This window comes from Cottoperca gobio, chromosome 3 (assembly GCF_900634415.1).
Source record: "Cottoperca gobio chromosome 3, fCotGob3.1, whole genome shotgun sequence".
Taxonomy (NCBI): Eukaryota; Metazoa; Chordata; class Actinopteri; order Perciformes; family Bovichtidae; genus Cottoperca; species Cottoperca gobio.
This window is the reverse complement of record NC_041357.1, coordinates 5,902,739-5,929,414: the sequence shown is the minus strand read 5'-3', so window position 1 is coordinate 5,929,414 and position 26,676 is coordinate 5,902,739. Positions and strand designations below refer to the sequence as shown.

The 26,676-nt window shown below is 41.0% G+C and overlaps 1 protein-coding gene across 1 annotated transcript in view; it reads left to right on the top strand.

The window, feature by feature from the left end:
* The window catches only part of phkb (phosphorylase kinase, beta), a 117,559-nt gene that overhangs the window by 6,011 nt on the left and 84,872 nt on the right, over window positions 1-26,676 (top strand). The window contains exons 5-11 of the mRNA XM_029425173.1: window positions 5,752-5,815; window positions 7,953-8,048; window positions 9,989-10,186; window positions 16,682-16,739; window positions 17,837-17,914; window positions 18,938-19,096; window positions 19,501-19,595. Coding sequence (XP_029281033.1) covers window positions 5,752-5,815; window positions 7,953-8,048; window positions 9,989-10,186; window positions 16,682-16,739; window positions 17,837-17,914; window positions 18,938-19,096; window positions 19,501-19,595 — 748 coding nt within the window. The remainder of the gene's footprint in view (window positions 1-5,751; window positions 5,816-7,952; window positions 8,049-9,988; window positions 10,187-16,681; window positions 16,740-17,836; window positions 17,915-18,937; window positions 19,097-19,500; window positions 19,596-26,676) is intronic.

The window sequence follows — 26,676 nt, the reverse complement described above, 5'->3', positions numbered from 1 at the left end:
TACAAGACATGAGATGTAGGCCAGTCTGCAGCTGCACTTCTAAGCAGGCAGTCGAGAACAAGACTTTATCACACAGTATTACACTTAAAGTGGAAATCTGCAACTTAACACCAGCGTGAATTGATTTTTATTGCCAATTTTAATGATTATAGCAGCTTTAAGGAAACATTATTATACCAGATACATTTTACACCACTGCAAACTCAAGATGTTCTTAAAATGAACTATAAAACATTTCTTTCTTTTACACTAAGAGCTCTATAAGGAGTAGTTTTACTAACAACCATTATTTTTTTTGTTCAGGAAACAGTTTGTTTTTAATGTCCCCCAACCACGATTAAAACATTTCATGACTGCAATGAGGCAAATAAAATCGGCCAATTCAAAAATATTACAGAAATAACTTTGTATGCAAGTGGTCCTTCATTCAGAGCCTAGTCTTCCTCCTACCTGTGACCTCTTCCACTTGTGTTCAGGTGGAATATGAGGTCAACCCCTCCTGCTACAAAAGAGGTGTTAAACACGGGTATGTTGTGCACCCAGGCAGCGACATCTAAAATAATCCTGCTGTTGGTTCGGCCGGGACTTTGTCAAAAGGAGCCCTCAGTATCGCGGGACCATGCTTGTAAAGTAAAGGTCAAATGAATAAATATGAACTTACAACTTATAAAGAAATCAACTTTAACATAGTTACACATTTCTAACATCGTATTTCATATCAATGTTAGCTTATCCTTCTTCATGCCCCTCCACACAAACAGACCTGGTAAAGAGAGGGGCAAGTAAATACAGCTCCTTCACAACAACAAGCAGCAAGCAGACAAAGGCAAGATGAGCCTATTTCATCTGCTAAGGTGTATTTAGGTTTGGTGTGGCAGTTTTAAAGCATATTTACGGATGAAATGTCAAATCAATTTGGCAATGACATAACCTCCATCACTGAGAAAATAGCCTTTATTAACTCGCACAGGTTACATTTTGGCTTCAGTTTGTTGTTGTTATTTTCTTTTGTCTGTTGTCACCAGGATTACTGATTGTCACCGGATTAGAATGAAACTTGGTGGAAGGGTTTACCTTGGGCCAAGGAAGAACCCATTAAATGATGGAGTCTCTCCGAATCACAGGAGGATACACGCATTATTTTTCTCTCTGAGAGCCCTCCGAGTTGAGGATGGATCAACAGTCTGAACTATGAACTGCTATGAAGATTAGGAATTTTGGACCACATGTTAAAACATCTGCACTTTCTTTAGCTAGTGAACTCCCAGTGAGTTTGTGTTATGTGCTCCTCACTGATTTATCATCCAAGGTCGAACTGGCCTCCCTCTCCTCCTTCAGTGTCTTGATAAAGATCCTCAATTTCTGCCATTGCTTATCTTTGTGAAGGATGTTTTTTCCAACTGTCCAAGGCTATTGGCAGCAGCTTGCCAAGATATCTTCAAGAAAAGATAACAAATTTGATGTAGTGATGAAGCCCTGTTTCTTGCGCTTCTTGTGTTTTCTCCCCTCGAGGTCATGCTTTAGATTTCGACAATTAGTGAGCTAGCTTATACATATGGTTGCGTAATACCAATTAACATGCTGTATGCAGACAGCGATCGGTGTCAGGGACAGATTCAGAATCGTTCAACACGATCTGTATAAAAGATCAAATTGAGCAGTCATTTCTAGTCCCAGAGTGCCAGTGGGAAGAGAAATGCTCAGTGTCAATAATCAGGATAGGATAGGTTCAGTTTTGGTGAATATTCGTTTTGTCCATATCAAATCAAATGATTGCTCCTGCCTTATGTTTATCATCACACCCAGTCAAATGGCTAGACTGGAATGTGTTATTTAAAGAAGCATATCTAATCTTGTAAGCAGCTGGATTTCTTGAAATATCTCAGTTTATGATGAGTTAATCTCCATTCTCACAGAAATATAAAAACAGTCATAAGTCCATGAATATTTCATCATTATCTATCATTCATTTTGAATGTGCTGTAACATATTGTGTGTTGCTGTTATTCTGTACCTATTACCATCCTTATTATATTGACTGTATATCATATCCAGTCAACTTGATTCAGTTGTTTTTATGCCTCCACACGGCCGGAGGTATTATGTTGTTGAGTTGTCCGTCCGTCTCATAAATGTGATATCTCAGGAACACCAAGAATTTCTTTACATTTGACACAAATGACTCAAGGATGAACTGATTGGAGGATTAGTAAAGTAAGATTGTACAGTATAACTGTCTGTTAACTGTGCATGTGAAAATAAATATCTTGAATCGATTTTGGTGGTCAAAGGTCAAGGTCACTGTGACCTCACAAACATATGTTTGGCCATAACTCAAGAATTCATATGGTAATTAGGACATTATGATGATAGTATATGTGAAATGGATCATTGTGATGAACCCACAAGGAACCTGCAGTTCCCCTGATCTTTATGGAGTGTTTTAATATCTTTCAGCTAATTGCACTGATTGTATCAGCCTGTTGCCAGCCACAGCAGGCAGCTGTTTAAGAAGAGAAACAAAATCCCATCACCAAATACGAAGCTGAGAGATAAAAAGTTTTAAAACAATAACTAGCTGGTAAACAAAGTTGAGCATTTAGCAGTTAAAGAGCCAGATATTTCCCTCAGGAGTTGGTGGAGACCAAACCAGAGCTAAAAGAAGAGTGAGTATTCATCAGGTGTCCTGACACATCTTTACAAGGTAATATAATATCTACTTTTTGTCTTAAAGGCTTTGCTGCCACCATGAGTTTAGAAATATCAATGAATGCAGATTTATTTATTTTAGTCTAAATCACAGTCCACTTTCTAGCTTTCTCTGGAGTTTATAACTATAGTGCATGGTGATCATTACCACGTACAGTTTGCTCAGTTGTCATGGAGATTGTTCAGTTGTCATAACATGGCCAACACCAGCGGTTGTACAGGCCGTGGGGGCAAGCAGAACAAAACACACAAAGTGCAAAACTTATAATTGAATTATTACATGTATAATGTAAATGTCATTATTACATTTTATATTATGCACTTCATTTATATTATTATTACATTGTAATATATATAATATAATAAGCATTATTGCCAACCTGGATTGCGTACCACAGTGACTCATTAATCCTCGGTTGAGCCTCAATGTCTTCTGCTATTTCATCAATTTGCCGTTATGGTGCCGAAAGAGGAACCTGCGCTACCTTTTCACAGCAAATGTCCTCAGCAGCGGGCAGGATCAACTCTTCACCAATAGTAAAGGGCTTCTTAGCTTTAGCACTAAGAATGATGCTCTCAGTGCAGACACATTGGATGAAGTGGTGGCCTTCAATAATTGCTTTTGTCCTTTGTGTTCATGTCTTTTTCAAAAAGCTCCAAAGGCTTGTCTTTTAATGCAGGGTGCTTGGTCTCGCAAAGCACTTTTCAAGGTTACAGGGCTTTGTTGGAGAGTCCGGTCGCCACATGTTATACAGAGCGGGCTTGGAGCGTGGGAATCACCAGAGGCAATGAATCTGTCATTTAAGTAGGATTCTTGGTATTTTTGATTAAATGCAGCTTTCTGTTTGTTGGTACTGTTGGAGTCTTCTGCTGTCTCATCAGTGGCTCTTCCCCCATTTCAAAGAAGCTCTCCAGTGACGTTTGTTTTTTACTCACTTTTGTTAGCTTGCTGCAAGTGCCGGTAAGAGGTGCGAATGGAAGTGGTAATTTTTCAAAATAAAATACCCTGCAGACTAATGTAAATAAATATTACCAGTACAAAAAAAACTTTTTTATTCTTTCTGTGCGGCCCGGTACCAAATGATCCACGGCCCGGTACTGGTCTGCGGCCCGGTGGTTGGGGACCCTTGGCCTAGATGATACTTTGGTCACCAGATAAGTTGGTTGTATATTGGCAGTAGCTCAGTCCAGCTTGGGAACCGGAGGGTTGCCGTTTAAAGTCCCCGAACGGACGCCCTTGAGCAACTCCAGACCCCCACACTGCTCTCAGAGCTGTATAATAGCTGCCCACTGCTCCAAATAGTAGGGTGGGTTAAATACAGAGTCTACATTTCACTGTGAACATGCGTGACGATAAAAAGAAGATTCAAAATCCTCCATTTCCATCATCCATATTCATGCGAGTGGCCACTAACTGTCGATGACTTTGATTCTTTTCCATTCAATGCTGTGATCACTTTAGTTTATATAGTTCTCACATTATTCATACTTCAAAAATAAACTCCATTATATGAAATAGACAGAAGCATATGAAGCAATTAACCCATTATGACCTCAACTGGGATATGAACTACTATGCAAGCATATTTACTGTAAGAGTAAGAGAATATGGTTGTGCAGTCTGCAGTGTGGGCTCATACACTAACAGTCTCCAGCAACATTTTCATCATGCGAGTCTTTATCTTCAACTGTCAGCTGAAACTGTTGCATCATGATGCTGTTTTGCTCCTGTTTCCTGGTATCACTTTTTTAACCTCCTCTTTGCCTACCAAGCATCATATCTCCCATCTGTGTGTGAGGTTCTGACAGTCAGTACCCGCAGTGTGTGTGTGTGTGTCACAGAACTAGTTCCAGCAGAGCTCTTCTCCAGGCTGAATTAGCCAGCCTTCCTATTTTAAGCATTGATTCAGGCTTCACTAATGGTATTGAATGCATTTTGATATGTCAGCAGATCTACGCTAGTCATCGCCAAGTCCCCTGCAGTTTTACCCCTCCTCCTTTTTTCTTCTAGGGAAATCTTGGCTGGGTAGAAAGGGGAAAAAAATGACAGTGAAATTGATTCACATTTAGTCAGCATTGCAATCACAGTAGCCAGCCAGTGTGAAATTCAGTACAAGGTTTTTATTAAAGAGATCCATTAACTACAGGAGACCACAATCTTGGGACCTTTCAGCTCTATTGAATCCTAACAGATAGCAGTTTGAGATTCAAGTGGGATTCTGAATGCTCTTTACGGGGGGGGGGGGGGGTCTGACAATTGAAAGACACTTATGGTTCCTATCATAGAACCACATTTAGTGTGAGTCCCATGCTGTGTTCACACAAAGCAAATGTGTGTTACTCGAGCGAGTTTGTCCACAAAATCATTTTATTTATTTGCATTAATTTGTGCAGCTGAATTAATCTGGTTTACTACAGCAGTACAAACCCAAAAAAAACTAATTTTGCTGTGATTTAATTGCAATAAACTGATCCAAAGCCGATTTGAAAAGAAAATTAAGACGACAAGTGAACAACTTCTAAAGTTCGACTTCGATCAGGGCTATGCTAACATTGTAGCTGGTCCTTTAAGACTCAACATAACGTAATCTGAGTTTGGCATAAATATGACAGCAACATTATTGTTTATACTCTTGCTATAGATATCTATATCCTGTGTAACTAAAAGAATATTTACTCACTGGCATGTAAGATTTGTATTATTGATGGCAGGTGCACACAGACTGCTACGATACGTTTTTCCTCTTTTTCTTTTCAACAACGTCAGGATGTCGGTGCCGCCTGTTGAATCTCAACGCTGAGAGGCTTTAGCGACACAGCGTCACGCAAATTTCTCGCTCGATTTGAAAAATGTAAACTTGCGTGAATAGGTGAAAGACCAGGTGCATCTTTGTATTGACTTTGTATGAAATCGTATTGCACGTTTGGTGTGAACACACTGTTATGACATGCAACATATTCTTTCACTCCTGCCCTGTAATGTATCAATATATCAGTGAAATGTGCTTCTCATGTAATTCTCAATGTTTCTTTTCTGTGCAGCTCCGTGGGCCTGGCTAAAGCTGCTCTGGAGGCCATCAATGGATTCAACCTGTTTGGAAACCAGGTATTTGAATAATTCACCAGCTCCTTGCACATTTCCTTCTCCTTATACCAGTCCCAAGAGACACGTGTATTTGTGTCACATGGCACAAGATCGCATTAATGATGGACAGCCTAGTTTCTGATTCAAATCTGCAGAGGCCCATTACAGCTCCATACATCAGAGAGATATGCTTGATGACGAAGAATGTTTTTACACATCAACAGTACAATTAGGGCTGTTGTCATCGCTCCACGCTGTTTCTTCAAGTGGATGCTTGACCATGAGGAGATCCATTAGAATGTTTGTGTTGGGCTCAGCAGACTTTGATCAATGGCCACAATTGATGTTTAGTTCTTGGTTTCTCTCCGAATCTCCCTCACAAAGTCCATGAGTGGATACATTTGCTTCTTGCTTGTGTGGTGGAAAGGGAAAAACAGGGACATCCATTACATCTGCTAATGGATTGGAAAATGAAGCCCTGCACATAGAAAGCCTCGTCTCTTATTATCTTTTCTTCTTCTTTTTCTTCACTTGGCTTTTAGCCGGCGATGGCTTCTCCTGGCTCTGTACTGCATCTGAGTATTTATCTGATCAACGTACGGAGCTGTCGGGATGAGTGTATAATAAAGTCTCGGTTTGTTTTTCTCTCCTGATCAGTTTTAGAATGGGAGTTAAACTGCAAATGGATTTTGTCATCAAGCTCAGCTTGTTGAAAGAATCAATTTATAGGGTCACCTGCTTTATGACCCATGCTGTATGGGGCCAGTCTCCTGTCCCCCTGTGGGAATGGAAGTGCTACAAGGCAGCCAGTCGCTTTTTTAATGATCTCTATCAATCTTGATTTCCCAGCTGACTCATCCTCGCAATACCAAGTGTAACTCCCCCAACTCCTTTAACCGGGACACTCAGTACATTCTAAACTCAGCTATCACATTTTACTGCCGACTCTTCTGGCTCTGTCACATTTAGCTTTTGTGGTAGATTAATGGACACACAGCGCTCAGTTTGGTGAAGTTTTGATTATTTTCATAATCCCTCTCGAGTCACGGAACAGATGCAAAGATAGCAGCTTCTCCGTGTGACAAATTAAACTCCGCCAAGTGGAGGTCCTTCCACTTTAAAGCCGGTCATTAAATTCACAGAGCTGTGTACACTCTGGACAATCAGATCCCAACAGGTTCCACTTTATACCTTGGGATCGTCACATCCAGTGAAGAGCAGGGATGTAGCAGACACTCATCGTGTGTGTGTGTGTGTGTGTGTGTGTGTGTGTGTGTGTGTGTGTGTGTGTGTGTGTGTGTGTGTGTGTGTGTGTGTGTGTGTGTGTGTGTGTGTGTGTGTGTGTGTGTGTGTGTGTGTGTGTGTGTGTGGTGTGTGTGTTACATGCTTGGTTATCTTACAACGTGCTGCTAAAACACCAGAGAAGGTTTCACTGAGAGGGCCATTTCACTGACTCTGCATACAGTACGTTGATGGCCAGCACTATGTAAATTGCGGCATGAAAAGCTTGCTGATTTGACTAAAAGCCCGGGCTGAATCAGTTTCTTTTAGTTTTTTTGCAGAGAAAACAGTAGACTCTGGCAATAATCATACATAATGCATTTGACTTACATTAGAAACTGCTTAGCAGGTTGCAGGAGTGACTTGGTTGGTTTCTGTGTAAGCGCTGCTGATGGATGGATGAAGTGAACTGAACCGGCTTTATAGAAGCAGAAAGGTTTGATCACTTACCTTACTAAGTAAAAGCATTAACTGGGCCTCTGCTCCCTCACAGAGATGTTGAAGTGCACTGTGGACAGACCCCATTGTGGTCGCAGCACTTCGGTTTTTATACACTTTTGAAGTGATAGGATGACTCGACTCACTGTTGTACAAACACTCCCACACTGTACTTGAAAAATATGTGCAACCCAAAAATATCCGCCTGGCTTTACAGCGAAAGAGTGTGTTATGAGGTGCGGAGGTGTGAGGTGCGATGAAGGGGACTTTAAAGTGAGCCTTTTATTTTTATGATAAATGATGGAGGACTTTGTGTGTCTGTGTGTGAGAGAGAGAGAGAGAGAGAGTGTGCACGTGCAGAACATAAGAACGTTTGCTCTTCTTGTACCTGTAACGGGTGATGAGTTCAAGCTTTCTGGAAATGTATTTTGTTCCGCAGGGCTGTTCATGGTCGGTGATATTTGTGGATCTGGACGCCCACAACAGGAACAGGCAAACCCTGTGCTCCCTACTGCCCCGAGAGTCCCGCTCACATGTGAGTCCATCCATCTCTCTTATGCAACCACTGAAACCATCCTGCAAACGACTGAACACCTTCAAATACAGCAAAAGATAATAAAAAAAAGGATGTTTAAATACAAACGTGTACTCAGAAGTAGTTATTTCATCTGTTGCAACCTGCTTTCCTCTTTTTCCTTTTTCCTTTTTTTTTTGACTGAGAAAAGCAGCTGTGTACATAATCTCTACTAATCAAAAAGGAAATGGATGCCTGCCACGCATATGCCAGAAATGTAAAAGGTTAATTGTACACATCGAACAAACTACGTACTCACGTCAATATGTCAAATCCAAATGTCCCTCATGGTGCAGTCACCACACTGCCCGTGCTTTTGATGACTCAGACTTGACAAAAAAATGTGGAAAGTGAGAGGTGGCTGCAGAGCTGGAGGGAAGTTAAAATGAAAAAGCAATGGGTGAAAAAAATAAGTGGTATGTGAAGGAAAAGCGAGAGCAAAACCATTCCCGTCTCTCCACTCCACCGCCTGCAGACACTTAAATGATCACATCTCTCTCTGTGTGCTAAATGTGTCAGGCCGAGTAGCCGCAGCCAGCTTGCGAAGTAAAATGAGTGTAATTAGACGACAAGAGTGGCATTATAGCTGCGTGAGATTAACGTTAAGGAGCTGGAAGGATGGCGTGCAGTCGGGAGCGAGAGACCAACAAGATAATGTCAAGCCAGGCAAATGATCAATATAATATCTATATCTTGTACCACGGCTAAAGATTGGAATTCAATATACAATTCAAGACACATTCAATATCTGCACTAAATGTGTTCTGCAAGCTGATATCCCATTTCGGCTGCAGCTGCCGAGGATGTTAACATGTAAATTGAAGTGGAAGAATAAGAGAGGATTGGACTCGACGGAGCTCTGTGAGCTGGAGAGATGTGCGGCAAGTAAAAAAGATTACAATACAAAACACAACTGTGGCATTACTGAAATCTATTCCTTTAGCTGGTTAACAAGCTGTTTCATCGCTGGGCATGTAACAGAGCATATCTGCACTCATAGACGGCAGAGTCCAAACAGAATATGGAAAGCAAGTCTTTTACTTTTGGAAGCGCTGCCCTCTATTAATAAACCTTAAATATTCATAGCTGCTTGCAGTGCAGCTGGCGCATAATAGCTTTCATTTCTAATGCTTAATAGAGTAAACCAAACAAAAATTAAATGAGAGAACTAAATTCCCAGTCATAGTATTCAATTCAGTACCAATATTTATTCCTAATGATTGTTCCACTTTACACTAGGGCTGCCACGAACGATTATATTCATGCCTATTATTTTCTAGTTAAAGGATCAATCTTTACGTCTATAGAAAATAATGAAAAATGTCCATCCCAGTCTCCAAGGTGATGTCTTTAAATATCTTATCTTTTTCAGTCCATAGATATTCACTTTAATATGATATAAAACAGAGAAAAGCAGGAAATCTACATATTCGAGAGATTGAAAACAGCATTTTCTGCCATTTTTGCATGAAACATATTTGGGGATTATTGTGCTCTCGATCCACTAATCAACTAGTTGTTGCAGCTCTAAGTTAGACGATCCTGTAATTTGGTGTTCATAAGTCTTCCAGGATGAAGGGAATACTCAGTTTTGTTGGTGTGCAGAAAGGGAATACTAATTTGTTTTGCTTGTGACATCAGAGGGTGCTCTCCTTTTCCGTGCAATGGGAGACGTAGTCAAAAATAGTGATGCTTTTTACCTTGCCAACAGGACTTTTTACATGTTTACACCTAAATGTGCAGTTACTCTTCTCCTGTATTGAGAAACAAAGGCGTGAGAATGCGCTACGGAGGTCACTGCTACATTACTAAACACTCCTACGACAAAGACCCCGCCACCAATGCCGCCGGTTTGGTCGAGTCCTCTGTGAGTGATTGTAATTGTGTTTTCTCCCTGCCAGAACACAGACGCAGCCTTGCTTCCAACCATCAGCTATCCTGCCTTTGCAGTAGATGATGATGCCCTCTACAGCCAGACACTGGACAAGATTGTCCGAAAGCTGCGTGGCAAATACGGCTTCAAACGTTTCCTCCGTGATGGCTACCGCACCGCTAACGAAGACAAGGATCGCCGCTTCTACAAACCTGCTGAGATGAAGGTTGGTGCTGTGGGACACCTACAGAATATCATTTTCTATTTATCTTTGCATTATTTAATTCACTAATTTGTATTCATTGATAAAGTAAATTGCTCAAACGTTTAATTTAGCTTCAACTAAAAGCAATTGTTACATATCCAGCATTTTATCACATAAGTCAGACACAAGACAAAACACAGAAAATATCACTCTTTCTCCCAAGTTTTAGCGTGTTGTACAGCTGAGTGTCATTAGCATACCAGTTGAAATAAATATTACATCTTTGGACAATATGCCTCAAACAGAGCGGATAGTTAAACAACAGTAAAGGCTCCAGGATATGTCCCTGGGGAACCCCGCTAGAGAAGAGAGGAAGCAGTCTCTCCTTCTATTACAGAGAATGACCTGCTACCCCACCAACTTTACAGACAGCCTTTTGGAATATTGTGGTCTACTAACAAATAAAACACTGCATGCATACTACTACCAATGCATCTCAATCAGAATCACAGTATTGATATAATGTTTAAAAATGTACCTCGGGTTTATTTCAAGCAACCACTTGTTAATGCAGAGGAAAAATGGTTGGCAATGCATAAAACCTGAACGAGTTCAACTTGAAAGTGCTTGAGTATGACATTTGAAAAGTTTTTGAAAAGTTTAAGCCTGTAAAGGTATTATCCTTGTTTGATAATGCTCAGAAATCTGTCTGTGACTTAGCCTCTCCCATTTGAAGTGTTTTGATCCTCCAGGTATTTCACCCCCAAAGTGTGTTTGTGTGTGTGTGAGTGAGTCATGGTGTGTGCTCATGCATACAGTTGTCTGTGAATAACAGCGCGATTCCTTTCTTTGAATCCTCCGTGGTCCTGTTGAAATGGCACTTCAGTCAGCTCAGTGTGCATGCAATGAGTAAATCAGAGGCAGGACTCTTAGTGCTAAACAAATCATTGCATTAGCAGCAGAACTAACCTTCCAGAATGAATGAGCTCAGAGAGGCATGTGGAGAGAGAACTGCAAGAAGTCGGAGGAAACTGGAGTTTGTGTTTGGTCTAGACCTCTCATCCAAGAAGTCTCATCCGTTCTTGTGAGTGGAAGGTGCTTCGCACCTTAATGTCACGTGTCGTTGAGGCCACCTGGCACTAAGATTGAGATTGTTGTACTACAGGTTCCAGACCGTCTTCCCCCCAAAAACGTCCGGATAGGTCATCTGTGAAAGCAGCTTATTCTAATCCATATTTACGTTTATTGTTATGCGGCTACCTCTAGTGGCCATATGATTATGATGGGAACAAAATAGGAAGTCGGGTGACATAGTATAAAGAGCGATAAAGTGCGTCGGGGTGGATGGAACAAACACAGGACTTGTTCTTGTACGGTGTGAAACCAGAATCAACGTTGACTTATTTTCATGTTACGTACTTAACTTGCGTAGGCTACCTAACCTAAGTTATGTAACCCAAACCATGGTCTTTTCTTAAACTTAACCAAGTAGTTTTGTTGACTTTCACAAAGTGCGCCTGTCGCTGGTACCCTTCAACGGACGTCAATGTCATTTTGGGAGTCAATGGCAAACAACCTTCTCTGTCGTTTTGGTCTGAGGACGTGTTGACAGATTCATGAAGTAGTGGGGACTCTGCTAATGGGAAACACGACTGTGTAATGTCAAAGTTGTTAACTGTATGATCGGATTGATGATGAGGCTTACAGGTCACTGAGTTCAGTTGGCACGGTGCAACACACAGTTACTGATAATTGATGATCCACTAAACCAAATGTCCTCTCCCTTTATTACAACCAGAAATAAAGTGCCCTTCTAGTTTTGTCCATGGTTTTGCGTAACTAAAGTAATAAACGGGACCGTAGGCCTGTCCAAGGACCGAACGCTTTATTTGTATTCTCCTTGCACTCATATTTAGCTACATAATAAAACAGAGAGTCTCTGCATCCCGGAAGCTAAAGAGCAAATGACTTTCTTGAGGATTTTGGCAAAACAGCATTAAAAGGACAGTACCTTTTGGATTTTGGTACATTTGCAAGGTGACCAGCATGAATGCAAAATTATGCTTATGTTGCTTAATATGTACTCAATATGTAAATATGTAAGTCTTTAGCTAACAGGTTCGTCATAATGACTTTGTGATATGTCAGTAAGTGTTTTCAGCTTGTTGTGCTGCTTCCAAGTAAATATTGCTGGTTAAATTTTTTTTAATACTACCACTAAAAGTACTGCTAAATAATTTACGAAAGACGTTCGTGAAATATATGTTTGTTTTTCAAATAGCTATACACATAAAATAAAGTGCAGCTGCAATTTGACGGCCTTGCGGCTGGCAGTTTTTTAATGTGCTTCAGCCGCACTCGACAGATTGCTGCGCAAAGCTCTCACAGGTGCTAAGTGGTTCTGAAAGCATGTTTGAGACAATATTCCTTTTACAAAATAAGATTGCTTTTGGCCGTTATTTTAGTTGCAGAAAGGTGGATCCATGGTGTGAAAACAGAAACAAAAAGGCTTGGACAGTGGAAGTGCCTGCTTGATATGTCACAGAGGGCACTTGGGGGGCACCAACTCTGAACTACTAACAATACTTTGAAATGAGCTTCCTTTAATCCTGCAGCTAATACGATACAAAGACTCTAAGGCTAAGAATTAGCAAGCAGTATTTAATGCCTCGGCTCCTTTAGGCTCCATCCTGCCGTCAGTTCTACTCGCAGGCAGATTTATTGTGGAAGACGATGCCAGTTAGGTTTCATAACTTTAACTCCTGATTGCTCCTGCTGCCATTTGCCATCCATCTACCAGCAGTAATATATGTGCTGCCACATAAAACACTGCACGTAATAAGTATCCAGTTAAGAGGAAACCTCGCCAGGTGGTAAAATTAAACATGCAGTAAATATTACTGCAAGATTAGCATTTTTCAGCAATGAATTTTGAAAGAAACTGCGGATGTTACAAAAATTGCACTTGCCAATTTTAGATGTTTAACGCATGGTTTCTGTGGGTCCTTGAAAGTTTGTGAATGAAGGCCTTTTTTGAAAATAAACATAAATGGATATGGGTCATTGAAAGTGCTTTAATTGATATATGTTGTGCACATATAGGAATCAAAGTTATTTTTTACTTAACATTAGTAAATATGCTACGTTCTGCTGTCTGCATGTGTGTGTGTTCCGCAGTTGTGTCATTGTTTCACGCCACACCTGCCTCGACATAGTGTAGCGTCATTAACATTTATCCATGTCTCAAACTATTCCGTGTTAGGTCCTTGAATTTGAGGGAATTTGGCCTGGAAAGTCCTTGAATTTGATGTTTAAGAAGGAGTGGGAGCCATTCTGAAATGCCGAGCGAGTGTCTGACACTGTGTGAGCTCTGTCTGGTGAAGAAGAAGTCACAGGTAGACCAGGTATCCCTGCAGAAGACATGGAGTGAAGTTGTTGTTTGTGTTTAGAAGAGAATTCACAGCAGGGCAGACGTCTGTGCTTCCTGTCTGTTTACCATTGACAGAGAGCAGCAGCCTGTGTGATAGACAGTTTTACCAATCAGTCGAGCCGCTCAAGCACAAAACACCAGGGATCCCTTTCTTGTTTACAGCCTCAACGGGCCAAAAAGCACAGGCCTCACTGGGTGACTGCCTTAGCTCTCACCCCCTCCCTCTAAAAACACCTTCCTCTGCTGCGGTATCGCTTTATGCCCCTTCTTTTCATCCCTCTGTCAGCCCCTGATAGCTTCTAATTGCTTCTCATCTCTGCTGGAACGCACAGTTTGAAAGCACGTATACCTGCATAATCACAGGTTGCACACATTAAACATTTAAAGAAGCACATTTTAAGCCTGCTGACAGTTCCGTGTGTGTGTGTGTGTGTGTGTGTGTGTGTGTGTGTGTGTGGTGTGTGTGTGTGTGTGTGTGTGTGTGTGTGTGTGTGTGTGTGTGTGTGTGTGTTCTATCCAGTTGTCATTGCATTAGGATGTAATCTCTTTTATCTTCCATCATTGAGATTATCATTGAAAAGGATGAGGGGCAAAGATAGTGAGGACTAGTAGCATTTATAGTTAGATGTGCTAAAATACACACACACACACTCATTGTGTAAGGGTTTTTAGAGACGCTAATACAAATCCAGAGCTTGTTAGATTTTCTTTTACAAGCCTTTATGATTTGTAGTGTCTATGAAAAGGGTATGAAGTACATTTAGAGAGGTTAACCACCGTCATGGAAAACCTGGACATTTGATGGGATTTAAAAATGGCATTTTCCAGGCCCAAGTGAAGGAGTTCAAGTACCTCGGGGTCTTGTTCGCGAGTGAGGGGACGATGGAGCGAGAGATTGGCCGGAGAATCGGAGCAGCGGGGGCGGTACTGCAGTCGCTTTACCGCACCGTTGTGACGAAAACAGAGCTGAGCCAGAAGGCAAAGCTCTCGATCTACTGGGCGATCTTCGTTCCTACCCTCACCTATGGTCATGAAGGCTGCGTCATGACCGAAAGATCACGGTTCCTTACTGGAGCTGCTGCCCCCGCGACCCGACCCTGGATAAGCGGTAGATGATGGATGGATTTTCCAGGCCTGGAAAAGTCATGGCACTACTAAAGTCATTGAAAGCTTAGGAAACGTCATGGTATTTTGTTGTGTTTACTGAAATTAATTGTTATTGTAATCTTCCGTGGGTCACCTTCGACGTAATTGAGCATAACGGCGAATACATGTTCTGTAGATGTTAGCCTGTATGTCTGTTGCCGTAACGAAGCTCTAAAATACGTTGATGCGTAGCGCTTTGTTTACTATCACGTGCGCTTCCTCATTTGTTTGTATGCCAGCTAGATGAAAGTATGCTTGTATAGAATTCCAATGTGATATATCTGAATAATGCTGTGTACATTTAATATTTCATGTCTCTGTAATGGTCGATGTATCCGTCACCAGGAAGCCATGAAATACGATGTAGTATGTAGCCAACACACTTACAGTATGGGTCCTTGATAAGTCATGGAAAAGATTTAGATTTAAATATGTGCAGGTGCTAACAATTTCTACTGTGTGTTTGTGTCGATCCTGTTTCGGCGAGCAACACAAGATGGGATTTAATTATTTTGGAATTAATAAGGCTGTGATTCACTTTGACTGTCTTCTCTCCATGTGACTAACTAAATGAAGGTTTGTGTGTATGTGTGCCACTAAACACGAACATGATGTGTGATCTATAATGGGATTTCTGGCTGAGTAAAATCCCAAGAATAATCCAACAAATGATGGTGTTCATGTCAATTCAAGTGTTTGTTCCGGAAGATTCACTGCAGCTGCTGCCACATGCAGGCTTGTATTCCTCTGCTGTATTCCTCTGTATTCCTCTGCTGTGTCGACTGAAAGCAACCAGACAGTCGCACGGTCACGCATGCAATCATCAGTCATCAGTCGCAAATGCACTTCTTCCATACAGGGATCAGTGAGTAGTTTGATGATTTAAATGATGTGCTCACAGTCATCACATCTCAACCCAGTTGAACGCCCAGTGGAGAAAAATGAAGGGAATATCTTCTGTAAAGATATTGTTAATTACTGGCTAACGGTAAAACGGCACCTTACTGAGGATGCTTTCACACCTGCAGTTAGAAAGAAAAAACAACACTGTTGCCTTTTCAAGGATCCAAGGATCAGTTATTGTCATTCTGCAACACAGGGTTGCACAACGATGCAACGCAGTTGTAGCCTACATTTATGCTACACAAGAAAATCCTGACGGAACAAGAACAGTAGTGCATTCCTGAAGTGCACTTTTTTAAATGTGCACCAGGAGGTACAGTATTCTGTGGGCAGATAATATGTCCTTTAACATTAATAATTCGACATCAGAGAAACATCAACTTTGACATTTTAGCACCAAGCATCATTGTTGTAAACACAGAGTGCGCCTCCTCTCGTCTCACTGGAGTCCTGCTCTCTGTCAGCTGCAGAAGCTGATGACCCGGGATGCCACGATGGAGCAGGCTGGGTAGTGGAACAGCATCAGGTCCTAGCTTCGGTTAGCTTAGCTCCCATCCCGGCACTCGCAGCAGCACCTCTATACTTCTTATGCAATTTTATTTAGAGCTCACCGAGCAATAACAATGTATTTATTTTACTGGGGAGATAGTTGGATTGTTTTTATATTTCTTCTATGGTTGAAGTGTGGGCGCACAGCCAAACCGTTGCCTATAAACTTAAACTTTTCTCTCATTATAACTCATGTTTGTGTCACTGTATCGGAAACTTTCTGACTTCTCAGACCTTCAAATGTCCTGGAAACAAACAACACATCTGTGAATTACAGAAAACGACCTTTGGAAGAAGCTTTCCTCTGTCAATGTCATGTCTCCTATATATATATATATATATATATATATTTCCCCGTGACACTCTGTTCCATATTCAAAGCTATAAAGTTCAACCATCCGTTGCTTTAAAGTCTCTGTGCCTCTGTCTTCTTTCTGAAATGGAAAAGCAATAATTCCCCCTCTCTCTGTCTCTCTGTCTCTCTCCAGCTCTTTGATGGAATCGAGTGCGAGTTTCCCATATTTTTCATCTACATGATGATTGACGGTAAGCCTTGTTCTACCCATAGCTGCTGTTATGATGCCTCAAGTGGGTCATTGGGAAGAGAGAAGACAGTCCTGAAGCATTTGAATTGCATTTTGGTGTTTGCCAGGTTTTTGAGGACTTAGAAACACTAAATATGTGGTGTGTGAAATTTGTGTGTGAACCTGAGGGAATAGTCAGGAATGAAGTAAGGAGTACAGTTTCTCCCAATAATGTGCATCCAAGCATTATTAAATCACCCTCATGTCGGTTTAGACTCCACTGACATGTGTAGGACAAACAAACAATCTGATGTTGGGCCTGTTGTCCCATCGCAGACCTCTCACACTCTTCACCTTCATGGAACCATCGGCTCAGAAACCATCAAATGTCAAACGGATCCAAACGGCTTCAAGACAAACACAAAGTACACATAAGTTTAAAAAAGCAAGACTCTCTCTGATCTCTTGATCTCACTGTACAAAGCTTAGATTACTGAAAGAACAGTGACATCGCAACAAGAAGGTCAAAACACTATAAACCTTCAGTACACATGACATTTCAGCATGATCATTTACATTTACCGGACCGATGCAGTTAACAGTTAAATGTTCGGTCTGAGAGAGCTTTAACATTAAAGGGACAATTCACTCCCAAAATCAAAGTACATATTTGTCCTCTTACCTGTGGTGCTATTTATAAATGTAGATAGTTATGTTGTGAGTTGCTGAGTGTTGGAGATATCAGCTGTAGAGATGTCTTCCTTCTCTGCAATATAATGGAACTCAAAAAATATGTACAAAAAAAATCAGCAGCAGTGTTTCTTTTCAGAAATCATGACCCGGTTACTCAAGATAAACCACAGACCTTATTGTGAGTTCATGTAGGAACTATTTTCTTTCTACCGAACTACATCCGCCAACGAGTGAGCCCGAGTCTGTCTTCCTTCAGCGTGAGGACACGGTTGCAAGACAGAGCTAAAAGGAGAGATAATATTGAATGTACATTCACCAGGTGGCCTTAAACATGCTGTCATATAATTGCTAAAACAGGCAACTGTTGTTGTTATGTGTTACAAAAAGTTTGATTTAGTATCATTAATGTGTGTTTTTGTGTTGCAGGGGTGTTCAGAGGAAATAAAGCTCAAGTCAAAGAATACCAGGATCTCCTTGAACCCATCATCTTCCAGTCTTTTGAGGGTGAGTCACATTAATACTCTTTCTCTCTCACACACACACACACACACACACACACACACACACACACACACACACACACACACACACACACACACACACACACACACAAACCCCCGTGCAGTGTTTGATGGATGGAGGAAAATTACAAATGCACAAACACAGAGACACGTATAACTTTATGCATATCAATATGGTTCATTTTGGAGCTTCTGCCTCTGTTCTCTCTCCCTCTAGCAATGAAAAAGTTTCTCTTATTAAATCACATCATCAATATTCATACACCGCATACTGTGAGCGTGGCTCACAGGGGCGTTACATTCAAGTGACTCTCAGCCTTTCTTCATGAGTAAAGGCTTCTATATCCACCTGCACCCATTGCTATGAGGAGAGACAGTCAAATGATAGAGATGTCTACTGATTAACTATCATCGTGCCATTCTTTGAGTCAGTATTTTTCTTTGGAGTGGGTTAGATTCATTTCCACCACACTTTCTGGAACATGTAGATCAGATTTGTCCATTTCGAGCTCTCATTTCAGATAAATACGCTATTTTTGTATCCCTACTATTTGTACCTTGAGAGGTATAATTAGTGACCAGCATGTAGCCTGATAATCAGACTGAATTGCCAATCATTGTCACTTCATTACACAGTCTTACATAATGCTCATGTCTGCCAATCTGTGTTGGAGGGTGAGTCATTTAGTTTCCCCTTTAGTTTTGAGAGAAAAATATCTATTGTGATGTGATGTGTGTGTCTACATGCTAAAACATGAGGATGTTCCCTTTTATATATAACTTTATTTAGAAATGACACACATAAACTGTACTACTTTGTAAAATTGTTGCTATACTGTGTGTGTCACCACCGCAGTCTATGTTTTTGTAACTGCAGGAGTGATGTGCACAATGTTCTCCCTCAAACTCACATGTAACACGTGTCCAGAGAAGGTGCTGTCTACACACACACACACACACACACACACACACACACATTGCTTACCGTCCCCGTCTCTCATTCCAGGCCATGCTGTGATCCCCAAATACTACTACGTACCGGCTGACTTTGTGAAGGCGGAGCAGAACAAGCATGGAAGCCAGAAGCGTTTCCCAAGCAACTCTGGCCGTGATGGGATGGTCTTCCTGTGTGGTCAGGCCCTTTACACCATCGCCAGGCTGCTGGGTATGCCTGTGTGTGTGTGTGTGTGTGTGTGTGTGTGTGTGTGTGTGTGTGTGTGTGTGTGTGTGTGTGTGTGTGTGTGTGTGTGTGTGTGTGTGTGTGTGTGTGTGTGTGTGTGTGTGTGTATACTTTCATATAATACTCTGAATCTGCACGTTTATTCTGTTCAATCTCGTATCAGTCTGCAAGTCCATGACTAAATCAAAACTAATATGCCACCAACAATGTGTTTTTCAGAATTTGTGATTATCTAATCTAAATATTGCTACATTTTTCACTGATGTATATCCAAGGTCGCAGTTTGACTTATCCGTAGTGTGTGTGAATGCGTGTCTGTGTTTCTCTAAATGTGTGTGTGTTTTGTATACATGCTAATGTGTGTGTTTGTGTGTATCTTCACAATACAGTGGATGAGCTGATCAGCCCTAAAGATATTGATCCCATCCACCGCTACGTTCCCCGCGAGGACCAGCGCAACGTCAGCATGCGATACTCCAATCAGGTGAGCTGCTGTGTGGCTTTGATGGACTGTCATCACCTGGCTCTCATCTGAACTCTTATTGAACACTTGTTTCACAACTTATCCTCTTGAATCCTCATATGCACTACTGACTGTCATTCTCCGTACAACTATGGATTCAAGTGCTCCTTGTTAAACTGTACTCATCCTTGTTGATATGACTTATAAGAGCAGTTAAGTGATTTTGGCCTAAAGTAATCTAGACATACAGACGTTAAAAGAAATGATCTCCTGGCTGTCGTTTTATTTTAGAAGTCAAGTAGCACTAAGTGCTTTATGCTGGTGAGGCGGTGGAGGACCGCCCACTCACCACGGGTTCTATGTTTGTAATATAGTCTATACTGTTATAGTCGATGCAAAGAGGACAACTTTGAAGTGTAAACAGGGGATGATAACAGAGAAGTTGTATGTTCTCAAATGTAATACACAATCACTGCCTGAGCTCGTTTTAAAATCCTGGCTCATTGAAATTCACTTTTCACTGCTTTGCCCATATTAACCTCTTAGAAGGTGGGCGAATCTACCCGAAAATACCTACAAACAACATACCCAAAGTAAATTGAAAGCTGCTCTTCGCACCAGATGATGATTTTGGTCTCATTCAAAAGATAACTCTTATTGTTCTTGCAAAACAGTGAAGAATCACTCCAAGTGCCTTTGGCACTGAGTAATAGTGGTCTGAATATACTGAATTTGAAGAAAATACACTCCGCCAGAATTTCTTTGTTGAAAAAGATGTCTGAAGATGGGTATAGCTGGTAGTCCCGAGCTGAAATACGTAATAGAAACATAGAACCAAGTGTTATCAAGTTCAGCCACCAAATTTCAGATAAAAAGGATAAAACCTTAATTTATTAGACAGGTTTGTCTAAGAGTAACACCAGGCGTACACCAACTGTGCAATATGTACATGTACTGTACATATTATAATATTTATTATTAAATGTTATTTTTATCTATTTATAAATAACTATTATATACCCATATTCCCTGTTAGTAGTAACCACACAGAGTAAGTGAAGTATAAAGACATTTTTATCTAATATTTTTATGTTGTTTTTGTATTTTCTTCTGTACAATAAATAATACATTTTATTTTGAAAAAACAAACCAAGGGAAGTGACGCTTCTAACGAAAGAGGCGCTCATTTTCTATACGATGTGTGTGCCACCATGACGCTTAGCTGGTCCAGGGTCAGTCTGTAACAAAAGAAGTGGGTGGGTACTTTCTTATCAAGTTGACACTCATTGGCTCATGAAGGTTGTAAAAGACCCATCAAAGCTCCGATTGGCTCAAATTAAGTGTCAATCTAATGCTGAGAGCCCGCGCTAAAACCAGGACGTGTCTGAACCGTGATGAGCGCACAGATATTAAGTGATGACTGTTTATGATTACACAATGTAAAAATCGATCAGCTGATTTCACAGATTGCAACACCTATAAAATAGACGAGATTCTAAGCTTTCCAAAAATATAAAAAAAAATATATATATTTTTTTTCAGAATTAAAAAATGTACATGTACAGGTGCAATAAAACACCTGCTGGGCCCGCACACGGTAAGAGGAGAAACTTCAATCACCAACTTATATATGAAATATATCACTTTTTATATGTCCACTGAGTTGAGCTGGATTCTTATTGAAGCAGGAGTCCAACAGGAGATAAATATGGTGTTTTGATTCATTGTTCAGTGTCAGATGTCCCCCATTGATCGCACCCCCGCAGCACTTGACAGATGTGTCCTTCCTTAATAATATTGCCCACAGTATCCGTCTTTACAGTCTTTCTTTCCCTTTGTGATATAATGTGACGGGGCCCTACGCATGTTCTTGAACTAGACTTACATCAGAGTATCTTCTGTTTTGCTTTGTCTCATTACTGAATAGGAAACCACTGCAAATACATGCAAACACTGTGCCGTCTTTCAGTCACTGTGAAAGAGCAGCTTTCGTGGCGAGTAGTGAAGATGACTTTGCTCAGATGTGTGTTACTGAAAAGGAGAAGATTAAATGGACTTAATTTACTGTATACAGCCTCTTTCTACCTTATCAGACCATGGGTTGACAATATACATCTCCTTCACCTATTCACACACATTCATACATCAATGCTGGTGGATCAGCCATGCAAGGCACTGACCATCGGGAGCAACTTGAGGTTCAGTGTCTTGCTCGACGACACTTCGACATGTGGACAGGAGGAGCTGAGGATCAAACCGACAACCTTGTCTTGGCAAAACAAGGTTGGCCAAAGCTGCCCCAATGACTGAGTCCTGTTTTAACTTCCTCAATGTTGTCTTCACCATCAACAATCATCAGAAACTTAAGAAAACCTAACCTGACTCTCTTTGTAGTATTACTGTAGCTACATTATTCCCAATGTTTAGTTACATATTTGATGAGGCAGGCATGCGTCAGCATTGGTGTAGCTACAGCAGCTATGTGCATAGGCTTCAAAGCTTTGCATTAACCCCTTGACGCACAACGGTCTACCCTTACTCCTATACTTTCTGCCCACAAACTTCCGATAACATCCCACTACTCAGTGCTGTTTACCGCTTTGTTGTGTTATTTATGTGAGCTAATTACATTCATCCATCAAGACCTAAACAGCAGAAACCTTCCTTCCACCTTGCCGTGGGCCATACATGCAGACATGGATTCAACTCAGTCCATTTGCTGTACGAGCTGCCTTTCTGAATGGCGATCATGTCCTAGGTTTAATCCATATCTGAGACAGCCGGCAGCGCTGAGGATCACAGAGATGAAGGGTAAAGATACGTATACAACGGCCTGATGCTCATTCTCTTTGCTGTACAGCGTGGATTGATAAATCCCATTGTGTTCCTGTATGATGGATTTTGTTTTTGTAGAACCGGCTGATAGGATAGTGCGAGACCAAGGCGCACGAGAGAGGATAGGTCCAGAGAGGTATTATGAACGCCAGACTGAATAAAATAGGTTGCAGGGAGAAAGATCAGCAGGAAGCACAAAGACAGAGAAAACAAACAAAGAAGCCAGAAAGAGAAAAGAGCATGTCAGTCGGTACAAAAACTTTACCGATATAAGAGAGATGAACATTTGCCTCTAAGAGGTCATGATTGACTCTCTAGGGCAGGGGTCGGGAACCTATGGCTCTTTCGATGACTCGATATGGCTCGCAGACAATTTTGAGCTGACATTTTTTAACATGATTAACAAGTAATAAATAATTATACTGTGTCATTTTAAAGTAAAACATTTAGCAGCGGATTTGTTTTTAGTTCTCCCCTCTCCTTTCCTCCGCTCTGTCTCTGACTGTAGGTGTGTTCGCACATGTGTGCGTAGGGGGCGGAGCCCCGCCCTTTGCGAAACAGCTGAGGAGAAACTGCGCAAAGCAAGCAGTAGATCGGGGGGGGTCAAACTCAATCACAGAGAGGGCCAACATTAAAAACAGGGACTACGTCGAGGGCCAAACACGGTCCACATGTATTGAACAGGATACACATATTGGATAAAGTGCAAAAAGATATGGAACATATTTAAGTCAACTGCAAACGGATTGCTGAGCAGTTCAATTTAATTTCTGAGCTGCAAATTCGGCAAATGCGTCTCAGTTTATGAGCAGAATGCTGTCGGGAACACAGCGGTGGAGATGTTTGTCAGTGTTTGGAAACTCGTAGTGACCAAAGTTTCCTTCTGCATCAGAGTCTCCCACAGGCAGCTTGGCATCATACATGTCCGTGATCACACGGCCCTGAAGCTGCAGGTTTAACAGTGAGATGCTTCGTTATGTCGCACAAACAGTCCGGCTCACATCGTCCCAGAGATCTGTGGTGTCTTTCTCTTTGCTTTCCAAAAACTTTCATTCAATTTCATTTCACTTTCATTCAAACTATTCCAACCATTTATATATTCTTTGATCTAACCATTTCAACTGGTTTTCCATTACTATTAGCTATTTTAGTCATTAATCCATTTTTCTCATCCATCAGTTTACTGTTCCAGCTGTTCATCCTCTAATTTAGCATCTCTATCTGATCTACTTCAGCCATTTATTCATCCCTTTTAGCCGACCTTTTTCCTCTGCTCACTTGCTGACCAGGCTCAATAAATGGATATACTTTTTAAATTACATGTGCATCTTATTATCTATTGGATCAAATTAGTTGAGCTACTCCACAATCTGTCCACATACCCCCTTGCAATTGCCCAAGTATCCCCCGGGGACAGGTAGCCCCGGTCGGGAATCACCCGTTTGCTGAAGGGTTGAAGAGCAGATTAAGTATTTATCAAAACATAATCTGAGCATTTTGAATTACAAGTTGTTTATTTCTTTAATTGGGATCAAACGGAGAGCAATTTAAATCTTGTCATAGTTAATAGGATATCAGCATATCAGCATCTTCTTATTTGTGTTAGCAGATGTTGTGTGATATTGCTCTGTAAGAAGACAGGACGATGATATGCAGCTATATTGTGCTGGCAGCATTGCTTTTATGAATTCAACTTAGTGTGCAGTGTGAGCAAAGCTGGACTCTCCTCAGGTAGGCTGCGTATTTTGTTAAGATTACTTGTATCACCATAACACCTTGTTGAAATTGGATGTGTAGGCAGTGTGACAGCTGTTGTGAGGCCTCTGATGGAAACAGACCCTGCTCTGCGTGCTGCCCATTAACAAAAGCCTATCACATTTTAGCCACATGCAAATTGTTTTACTTTGATTTAATAAAAAATTTTAACGCTATCCTGGTGATTTGCTGTGACAGTGTTGAGGCACCATCTTTTCATTTGAAATGTAATTTTGGATCTCCACAACTTGTTAATAGGTTATGGAAGAACTGCCAACTTGTTGCTGAAGTTAATGCAATCTGTGAAGGCAACCTGAAGAAGAACAACAAAAGGGCTCTGGAAATATCTGGCTCTTTAGCTGCTAAATGCTCGACTATGTTCACCGGCTGGACTCTAACTGTGTCTGTCTGCCGTTTGGTGCAGAGCAGGAGGCGTACAGCTGCCTGCTGTTGAGTGATACATTTACGTACAAAAAAATAATTTATTATGTTTGCTGTGCTTTTCATTTAAAAAGTCTGGATAAGGAAATGAGTTGATGTGATGGCAGTCTTTTACTCTGAAGTTACAGACATAATTTCAAACAGGTGTTGCAGGTGTTTTTCTTTTTTCTGTCTTTAGAATTCAGTAAATCTGAGAAATGGCCTTCCATTACCAGACCCACTTTTCAAGCAGCACTACCTGAAAGCTGATGTGAAGCCCATTTTATTTTCCCAGAAGACGTGAACACAGTAAATGGACAGACTTTTCAGTTTCCGAGCACACCTGTATCCTGCCCTCAGCCAGGAGAAATTAAATGTGGTTGTTTATTCATGCGGCTGGTGCTTAGCTGAGCGCCTTGCAGGGTCAAACGGTCTCTCAAACTGCAGACTTAATTCTTTATTGCCGCTGTCCTCCGCTGCTTCTCTCACCTCTGTCCTTTTTTCTTTCTCATTGCTTTACACCATCTCCCCCTGGCTCTCTGTCTCTTTTCTTCCTTGTTTTTAATCTGTATTTACGTCTTCATCTCTTTCACTCCTCACACCTTTTCTGTCTCAGCTGGACACTTCAGCTAACACATTGTGTCAGCAAAGAGGTAAAATGAGAGCGGAAAAGAAAAGCTTGGGGAAAATATATTACGTTTTTCTTTTAGTTTACTGTGTTTTTAGCAAGAAATGTGGCGTGTGTGTGTGTAGCAGCTGTCTGGTTCCCTCTGCATCATCTGCGTCCAGTGTATGGTCTGCGGGCAGGAAAGGCACATGGGCATGCCAAGCTTTCACATGCAGTTAGGGCTTGATTTGTACGCTCCTCTGTGAATGGGTGTAATTTGCAAAGTGTGCATACCATCTTCACATATCACTCCCTCTGTACTTATGCGTATGTGAGACATGTTTGTGTTTCTGTGGCTGCAGTTTATTAGTCATAGTTTAATTCCTACCAAATGTTATGCTCCCACTTAAAGTCTCTGCATTCATTCATTCCACAGCTGGAGACGATGAGATGCTCCACAATATTAAATCCATGAATAACCTGCAATATTGTACTGTTTGGTAGCACACACAAGCTTATATAAGGTTATCGCAGGGTAGTTTGACGTCAGCTCTGTCATTCAGTGGAGAAATGTGTTTCAAAGGACCTGGCGAGGTTGTATTTCCTCATATACGCAGGAAATACATGTTTACATAGTTAATGCGTGACGTTTGAGTCATTAACACCAAACACGTATCTATAATAGTCCATTTCAACAGATCAGATTTTGAAACAATTTTAAAAGGCTGTGTATTACACGTATCGAAGCCTTGAGAGGAAGTGAGAAGTAGTTCTTTGGAAATGCATTTTCTGAGTCTGGTCTAATGTGTTTTCTCTCTTGTGTTTATGACCTAAAAACAGGCGACTAAGTTCCTTCATTTTGTTTTTCATCTATCAAGCAGGTGGGAAAAACCTTTTTGCAGGGGAAGATTTGTTTTTGGTCTGTTGTAATACTCATTTAGGTCACAAGATTCTGAAGTGCATCATGTTGGAAATAAGACTAAAAACATTCATGTTTTCTTCCAGGTGAGTTTTAATGTCTCCCTGCGCTCTAAACACAAGGATGCATAATGTGTGTTCAGTAACTTCTGTTACATATAATATTTTAAAATACAAAAAGTAGCAAGATGATCCTGCCAATGTGAAAAACACAGGAGAACCAATCATTTCGATCACCAGATTTATTTTGGTCCCACTTGCCTCTCTGGGCTTCCGTATGCACCACTATGTTTAGCATTGAGTATAAATTGCAGAAAGAGATGTTTGTGTATTCTTAATGTGTGTACCCTGAATACACCAACTTACTTTTCTTCATACAATATGTGATTACAGTGTTATTTATTTATCCACTGCAGTTATTTAAGTGTCTTATCGTATAATTTTGATCCCATCCGTACATAAACCCTGTCGTGACTCAAACCCTGCGTTGCCCTGCAGAAGCAATGACTTCGATGTGTTGGAGCTGACCTGGAAACGCTCAATAGTCTTGCACGTGCGAGAGAAGTA